This window comes from Simochromis diagramma, unplaced genomic scaffold (genome assembly GCF_900408965.1).
Source record: "Simochromis diagramma unplaced genomic scaffold, fSimDia1.1 OVJJ01000320.1, whole genome shotgun sequence".
NCBI lineage: Eukaryota > Metazoa > Chordata > Actinopteri > Cichliformes > Cichlidae > Simochromis > Simochromis diagramma.
The window spans coordinates 10,435,899-10,445,496 of NW_024386773.1; the positions used below are offsets into that span (position 1 = coordinate 10,435,899).

Below are 9,598 nucleotides of genomic sequence, written 5' to 3' on the forward strand. Positions count from 1 at the left end.
TTACTGTGGAGATGTACCTGGAACTGATCCTCTGGAAATGGATTAAGGATGCATTTCTTTTTGGCAAGGTTGTGCACATGTGTTCTACATGATAGAACCGTAAATCCAACCTGTATTTTGTATGTGGTTGTTTTCCCTGTATTTCTCTTTAATTCAGGCTTATGGAAAGTTTTTTTTCTCTCTTTTAATCTCTGAACATCAACCTGCATAAGAAGGATGCAAAGGAAGGCTCTGTAAATGAAAGGTGAGAAGCTATTTAACAATTTTTGTGTCACGGCCCTGGTGTGAACTGTCTCCAAGCAAAAGCTGCTTTGCCACTTTCACCCATTTTTTATTCCCTTCAAGCACACCGCACCGCACCGCACCCCACCACACACACACACACACACACACACACACACACAAATATGTTGTATTGCCAACTCTTAAATAGGATCAAACCCAACCGCAGTTAAAAGGCTTAGGTAAATCTGATTTTCTCTGTGGTTCCACCAAAAGCTAGACCTGAGCCAAGGAGCTGACACTCTGTGAACGAGACTGGGTGATAACAGAGCACACAACAGGAGACAATGAAACGCTCTTCATTAGCGCAGTAAACCGGGGGTTGATCTGACACATTAAGAGTGTGACAGTGCAGCCTGTGTGCAGCATGTGTGTGGGTGTGTGTATGCATGCCTTTATTTTTCTTAGCATGTGTCTGTGCAGGGACAGGCAACCATAGTGGTATAATTCAAGGTAAACAGAGCAAATACTGTACATTTCATTGATAATAGGATTGATTGATGGCAAGGTGTATGCCTAAATGATTTAGGTATTAAATAAATTACTTTAATTATGAATACTCAAGACCTGCTATCAATCGCTCGATATAAAGTTTGCCACACATGTGGGTTTAGCTGATTTGAAAAGACAACTTGAAACTGATAGAAAACTCCTCTGTGAAAAGTTTCAAATCTTGAGCCAAACTATTTGATGTCGATTTAGTTTCACGACAACACGTGTTATGTGGGCTCTAATGAATTCTCCCTGTGAAGTGATGCTTTAAAAAACACAAACAAACAGTGTAGACACTGAACAAAACAACAGTAACCTGATCTAACCTCAGATTACCACTAAAAGACTCCAGATGAAGTGGATGAGGTGCACATCATCTGAATCTAGACGTTTATACATTAGGCAAAAGATGACACCACGACTGTGTTTGACATCTCTGTTTTCCATGAGAAAGTAATAAATGTTTAATTACTTCTCTTTCTGAAAGCTGCTGGCCTGTCCAAGTTTCTAAATTGATTAACAACATTCTCGGGAGCTGGAACAAAATTGAATTGCATTTTACACATCTGTCAAGTCATGCTTATACCTCTAGGCTCCTCTTTTGGCAGCTTATTTTGCTGAATAAATAAGTGCATCTTGGGAAGCAGCAGACATCAAAGTATTTCAAGCACATTAGGCAACAACACTTTGCTTCAATAGAACCCTACAATTTGGATTCTGTTTATTTATTTATTTATTTATTTTTTTGTCAACAAAAAAGTTACAGCAACTGTTGCTTTGGGGTTCTAGGGTTTAGTTGTGTTCCCTCTGTTTGGTGTCTTCCCTGCTTGTGTATCCCCTTAGTGTAGTAGGTCTCCGTGTTTAGTCCGCGTCTCTGAGCCTGTGTTAAGTTTGTGTGTTGTGTCATTACTTGTATGTTTTATTGTGAAGGTCTGCGTCTTATGTGAGTGTTTTCAGTTTGCCTCCCTGCTCTCGTCATGTTAATCACTCCCAGCTGTGTCCCCCACCTGTGTGTAATCTCCCTGTGTTTCTCTGAGTGTATTTAAGTCGTGTCTTCTGTCTTAGTAGTTGCTGGTTCGTCTGTGTTGTTCCCCTCCATCTTCCTGCGTATCTCCCTCCGTTGTCTCTCCGTGTCTCCCTACATCTCTGGGTTTGGTTTTAGGTTTGTTTTGTTAGTTGTTCCAGTTTCTCGCCTCGCCGTTTCTGCTTGTTTATCATCCTCCTTACTAATTAAAGTTCACTCTCATCACAAGCTGCATCTTCGGTCCTAATCTACAACTCCACACGTAACATAAGTAATTTAATGACACTTTGCAAAGCCATCCAGCGGCTGAATTGGACACGTTAACAGGTTGGTTGTGGACCAACTGTCTGTGTCTCCTTGACACTTCTGATCTAAAATGTGAAATGTCTGCACCCAACTTAATAATAAAAAACAATAACAAATAAACAAATTAAAAGCACTCATCTGTGAAAAAATACTTTAAATTTGAACTCGTATCATAAAACATCCAAAAACAAAATTGGTTTTTAGACCACTTGCTCTATGTTTTAATATGTAGGGACTCACAGTGTCTACAGGAAACCATTTTTATATTATCCATGGAAATTACAAAGGTCAAATTGTTTCCTGCACGTCTCCCACTGGTTACCCTTGAGCATGAATGTGAGGCTGAAAATGCTTTAAACAATTAATTTCAATCCTTACAGCCTACTCAACTTCCCATAACAAAATTTTAAGAGACTCTGTAGAGAAAATACAAAAAATGAAAACGGAAGAAAAGGAACAGATGTTCCTGCCATTTGCCAACCTCACAGGATGATAGTAAAAATAAATAAATAAAATGAAATAAGAGATGGATGGATAGACAGCACAGTCTTGTGCATGTACTTTTAGTTTGTAATTACAATGTGAAATATTTCACTGCCTTTCTCTCTAATGAGAACATTAAAAAACCTTTTCTTTTACAATGCTGGGAGCCAGCAATGATCTTTTTAGCTGGAAGACTAATCATCTCTATGTGATTAGGAGCTGAAGGTTAATGTGGGCTCTCACAGATGGGAGACAGAGTGAGGTGGGAGTGAGGGAGATCAGACCAGACAACGTTCTAGAAAGGCACAGACTGGTGGTACTGCAGAGGCACAGGGGGGCTATAAGTGGTTAAGAGTCTGTGGATCAAGGGGAGGAGAGGCCTGAGCCTCATTACACATGTAAATGCAGCTTCCAGCATGGAGGCCCCACTTTAAAGCCTTGCTGTTTTAATTATTCCTTTGCTCTGCACACGATAATTGGCTCTAACTCAGCTCGGGGCCTGTTGGCTATGTAAGGTGAATATAACACCCTAATGACTTTGTCCATTTTTAATGGTGATCAGTGGAAAGACCTGGCCTTCTATTGGATTGGAAATAGCCACATCAGTGCCTTTGTCTTGATTTTCGCACAGACTCCCACTGTTTGATTGTTGGGTATTAATGTTTTATCGCAGGGCTTATATGTTTTCCATTTAGAAAATTAATGAATGAATGAATGGTTGAACTGACTGAAATTCTTTGAATTAAATTTTGTTTAAACGGTGCACTATTTGCCGTTTTAGCCCTGATTGGATTATAAGATGCTATTAAATCAAATATCAGAAACCACTTTCTTTCCCACAATGAAACAACTTTCAACAGACAGATCACCTCTTAATTAAAAAAGAAAAAAAGAAACACCTGAAAAAGGCATAAGTGAAGCATATCAGAATTAGGGGCAAACATTAAAGGTAGAATTAAAATTCTATCAAGGTTTTGTCATGAAGGAAAGACGTCTCTCTCATGAAGAGCCTGTTAAGTGACATTTTAAAGAAAAGACTTCTTGACAGGCAGAACAATATGACTGAATCAATCCAATCAAATACATTTCTGGGATAGATATCCAGTATCAAAATCTGTAATTATTTTATAATAATGTTTTAATTTATAGCAAATAAATAAATAAATACTTTGGAAAGCAATTAACTTTCTGACACAGGACTCGTGGGGGAATTTGTGCCTTTGCCCTAGAGCTGAGTTTAAAGTTGCCTTTGGTGTTAAGTGTCAAACAGATCATAGCGTGGAGCTGTGCAAAAATATGGAAATAATCAGGAGTTACAAGACAATAAATAGAATAAATAGGCTGGTTTGTAATGTAGGTACAAAAACATTTTAATGCACACACACACACACACACACACACACACACACACACACACACACACACACACACACACACACACACACACAGAGCAGGAATGCATCTCACATAGACTTTGAGATGCATTCCTGCTAAGACCACGAGGGCTGTTCCACTGTCAAGTGCACGAGGGCAGTTTTTTTTAAACAATTTAATCACACTTTTGATAAGTCCAGTTTCTTCAGACTTTACCTCAGAGACTTACTCCCTGTTCTTCATATTGCCCACTACACCACAGGGTTATCAGTAGAAAAGTGAAAGCAATAATACTAAGCAAAAACAATACTAAACAAAAAAATACAGAAGTCTCTACCAAATGATACATTACATGGAATCAGAGGAATGCAAAAACCTTGTTCATTTATCAAACATTTGTTTGAATATTTGTGTAATGTTTCAATTTTGGTGACCATTTTTCATTCTATCTGCCGCTTCCAAAGACACTGTATACTCTTCATACATAATATTCAATATTGTGAATCATTACAATATATTCAAAATGGATGTTTCACATCCATGATCCTTTATGCTGCATGTGTCCCCTGACATCATTTATGATGTAAACTAACCAAAATATGAAATAGAAAAAGCTTCTAATTTACAAATATGCCAGGAAGCAAGCTGATATTTGTGACTAAGTAATTTAGTCTAAATCAAACAAAACCACAGAATTAAATATGCTGGTATCATAATCAAATCTTCATAGATTTTGAGCCAAACACTTCCTCTGCCTAAAAATACTTTGTCTTTGGTTACTTAGTGGAGTGAATGAGGACTAATAACTAAACACAACCCCCTCTAAAAGTAAAATAAATTAAAAACAGAAATCTCATGTATTTTTGGGTGTAACAACGGACCTAACTTCTCATTCAGTATTGTGGTCATTCATGTCAAAAATGACTGTCAAAAGTGCCTTAAGTAGGTTGTGTGCTGTTTTGCAGTAATATTGATGTTTCAGATTAAAGAAACACAGATAATATTACATTGTGGCAATTTTGTTTCTATTCGGATGTTAATAAAATATGTGTGTGCTGTGGCACAGTGTTTTGGTACAGAGTTTTCAAAGGTCCTCACCTTTAACTTGTTATAGTGAAAACTACTTGACTGGCACTCTTTAGCTTCTTGCTCAACAAAGAGCAATAGTAATTTTTAAAGGATTTTTTTTTACATCAAAAATACAAAGATTACATTTCTGAGATCACAGTCTAAATGAAATTATTTGAGTCTGTGTTTTATGAAGAAAACATACCTGACCTGGCTTGGCATCTTCGCATATTGAGGCTTCATATGGTGTGGCCAGTTCAGGTGGATTGTCATTCACATCAAGTATCCGAATGCTCACTGATGTTTGGGATGCCATTGTGTGGTTATCTACAAAAGAATGATACAGAAAATAAAAGTTGTGTAAAGAGCTGTGGCAGAAATGTGCATTTGCATTTGCATAATATTATCTCACTATAACTATAGTGTTTGGGGGAAGCCGACAACTGGCAGTGAAACAACAGGTTCTTAGACTGCTCCGACTGTATGCGTCTTTTTTTCCACAGGCATTTTCTTTTCTTTATTTACCACATGAAAGAGATGAGGTAAAGTTTTAGTTTAACCAGAATATTCATAACGGCCCGGGTTGCACACATGTAACTGAAACCTAAAATTCAGGCTTATGTGTAACTACAGGGAATTTGTGTTGTGCCAATATGCTACTAAACACATAGCAGTGTGTAGTATTCGGTGCTCCCTTCTGGATATTGACAGAGGACTGCAGCTGCTGCTAAAAATCCTGCCAATGTGCTGATTTTTCCATAAGAGACTGGTGTTGATTTCCAAGAATCCATAGACAAAACACTTAATGCACCCTTGTTAGCCTTTAGCAGACAAGACAAAGACACATCTCCCAGTAGGAACCAGAAAGTAGTTTAGTAGCTATGTGCTGAAGGGTTTTGTTAACTTAAAATACATCCACTACCTGAAAAAACACTTTTGTATGCCAGTGAGTGACATAAAAATGGCACCAAAGATGCTAGTTTTGTCTCTAGGTACTCACTATCTGATAATGAAGTGAAAGAGACACACCTCAGCAAATGAGAACTACATGCTTGTGACAAAATTGCAAATGTAGTACTATCATTTTCTTTCTTAAGCTAGTGTCAGCTAGATACATCCAGATATATAACACCACAACACACTCTCAAGACATTTTTCTTAATGGGCAAAAATATAAATGTGGGAGTTGAGAAGATTATATAATTAGTACAATCAAAACCCACTTCAAATTAGCTTGACTTCTCCTTGAATCTTAATTCCCATTCTTAATCATATGATAATGTCTGATGGAGTTTCCATTTTCTCATAAAACACTGTTTGCAGTACAGAAGGGAGCCTTAGGCCTCCCGTGTGCATGTGTGTGTGTGTGTGTGTGAGAGAGAGCTTGAGTTAGTGGAAAAAAGAAAGAAAAGGAAAAGAAGAATGGTGTGTGTGTGTGTGTGTGTGTGTGTGTGCGTGCGTGTTGGGAGAATGGGTGGGGCGGGGGGTGCCCGGTTGCTGCAAGTGTTAGTCTGGATATGGTAGGTTAATTGTAGTGCACACTTGATGAATAAATCAGTATACACAGCTGTCACCACCTAGTTTATGCATCTGAGTGGCACCCTACAGAAAATGTAACAACATGCAGCTACTGACAATTACCCAGTGGTTGAATATACACATAAATCAGTTCCAAGTGTTCCACTGAATGAATTTAAATTGTTGTAATTATGTAAATCTGGAAGATAGTTAAACACAATAAAGTGAACTCACTCATACAAATAAGTGCCTAGTAATTATTAATCCTTATACATAGTACGTAACAGCCAAATTAACACAGTCAAGTGATCAAGATGAGAGCTTGCAGTTTTTTAATTGAATATTAGTGCTACTAACTATGTCTAATAGATAAATGCGGTCAAAATACAGAAGTTAAACTCTGGTTTTTTTTGCTGCTCTTAATTTACTAAATCTAATTAATGTTGCACTTTCTATTAAAAAAACGGTAGTTTTAGTGCAACAAATGATAAATATTTTCGAAAACCAAAATGGACCTGGAAACTGGACTGTAGTCCTTGAAAAGATGCCTACCTTCCTTAACATCCACGGTTTTATAGACTGTCATTATCTTCTCTTTTTTTTAGGATGTGGTTTCATTGCAAGACATTAAGTCCTCAACACTGGCATGTCTGTAAATGTGTGTGCTTAAAATAAAAACTCTCCACCACTCTGTGGGGATTGGTCGTCCCACCACAACATCACACTTGTTTTTTTAATTTTTTTTTTGCCTCAAGGTTATTATAGGGATAAACTGACACTTGAGGTTAAACTATGGGTAAACTTAAAGCTGTGTTTTTTTTCTTCATGTGTGTGAGCAACCAGATGATGGAAAATTCCAGAGCTTACAAACACAATTATTGGGCCACACTCCAAGTAAAAGAAAAATGACAAGACAGATTTACTAAAGACAGCAAAGCAAACTAATGGTCATCAGACTATAGCAGATAAATTCTCCTGCTCTCTCTCACCACATAGTTCTGTCTAACAGTTGCACAGCAGCTAATGAGAATGCTGGTCTCAACTAATAGCATAATCCTCACATCAATGCAGGGTTTTAATTGACTGCTTTTTGCCAGAGCAGCAAGAGCATAAATGCAAAAAGAGCTCCACCAGTCCTAGATATCTCTTTTTCCTCTTCTAATTTCATCTTCACATTATTCTGTTGTCCCCGCTGTGCCAGAATGAAAACCAGCAATCACCAGATGTTACACATTTTACATTTCAATTCCCAGAACTGAAAAGAGATGAAATAATGTGAGAAAGCGCCTACCACCACAGACTCTCTTCATCGGGACAAAAAAATAAATAAAAAATAAAAAAACAAAAAAAGCGTATTCAGTGAGACAGGTTCATTCATGTGGACCAAGTGGTGCTGTTCTAAATCTGTCTTCAGCTAGTGTAGAAGAATAAAAAAGGATCTCAACAGATTATTGGCATGCTCTGCATCTGTGCTGCACATACCAGCTGTCGAGAATCTTACAGAAAGACTGTCTCTAAGGTGCTGAATTATACTGACATAACTTCAGGGAAGACAGATACAGTATGTGAGTGCTTGCTTGTCTCCTCACACATGTGGATGGCTGCATGTGTGTAGGTGTGTGTCAGGACTGTTACAATGCTCGGGACCAAATGGTTTATTGTCTATGCTGGAGGAGACAGTTTGGTTTAAAATGTCACTTTTGTCAGGAGCGATAAATAAGGATACAAATGTACTCGGGAGCGTGTGCTTTTCGTCTCATTTCTGAGCCGGAGGCCTGTCCATACTGTCTGCAAAGATTTGCAGTATTACAGTTTTTTTCTTTTCTCTTGTTGCATAGCTCCAATTTTACACTGACAACCCAGGCTATCAGAAATCTCTTCAGTATATCTTGAGTTTGTGTGACTGGGAATTGCTAGTTATGAACAATCGCTTTTAAGCAAAAAAATTGAATGGGCCCTGAACATTTTCAATTACTTAAAACTTGTTGCATTTTATAGTGGATGCTTATTAACCTTTTACATCTTTTCAAGTAGAACATTTTAAGAAGTCTCAAAGATGTGCTGGTTTTATATGCTTCTCCATTATTGTCCCGAAAGAACTGAAGAGGGTAAAAAATACAGGGAAAGTCTGTGGGAAAAAGTTTTTTGTCTTGATCTGTAAACACTTTCCCGTTGAGCTTATGGGCTCCTGTCTATCTTTTAATAGAAGATTACCTGTTATATGAAAGTCCACGCTCATTGGCTAATGACACGTCAATCACAAGTCACTAGCCAATGAGTTTTTGAATTCACAGTCGGACCTGCTTCCTCATCATGCCCATTTTTTGCAACCATGATAACAATGGCACAACAGTTCTTCTCAAGGTTTCAAAGCAGGACATTAGAAACCAGTGGATGACATCACAGTAGCTAAGTCCATCTTCCATGAGGTGGTGAGCTGTACCAAGCTTAGCACAATCCAAAAAATCAGAACATGCTTATTCGTGAATATTTAAAGCATCCTCTCTACAGTTATTTTCCTTATGGAATACTGTTGCAGTGTAATAATGTGATTACATTTATTGTCAGTGCTGAAAGGTGTGAACACTTTACATAGAAAGTTGACAATCCTTTCATACTTTGCTCTTTAGATTCATTTTACCTTCGCATTTTCTAACTTTGACTAAAAAGAGATACTGATCTCTCTTCAGCATCTTCCAACAAACGTGTGATTCATTTGGATTTGCAGAGAATAATGTTCTAACACCATAAAAAAATCAAAGAGTGTGTGTTTTGTTTGCCAGACAGCAAGTGAGAAAAGTTATGCTGTAGAAAATGTTTCTTCTCTGCAACGGTGCAAGAGATAAAGACTTTCAGTTACTTCAGTATCTTTTTGCCCTCAGGGTGATGTTCTTTTTTCCCACCTACCTGTCTGGGGAAAAAAGCAGTTTTGCAAGGTGATATCATACTTGCTATCAGTTCTCGAAAATTATATGTCACTCTAACTTAACCTGATACGTTTCTGCGGAGAAGATTGTCAGGAAGTACGAGTACTGTGGCTAGTGACAGTAC

The 9,598-nt window shown here is 37.7% G+C and overlaps 1 protein-coding gene across 1 annotated transcript in view; it reads right to left on the bottom strand.

Annotated features, from left to right (window-relative positions):
* LOC120718904 (cadherin-22-like) overlaps window positions 1–9,598 on the bottom strand; it is a 173,177-nt gene that overhangs the window by 18,758 nt on the left and 144,821 nt on the right. The window contains exon 10 of the mRNA XM_040007637.1: window positions 5,235–5,356. Within this exon, the coding sequence (XP_039863571.1) occupies window positions 5,235–5,356 (122 nt within the window). The remainder of the gene's footprint in view (window positions 1–5,234; window positions 5,357–9,598) is intronic.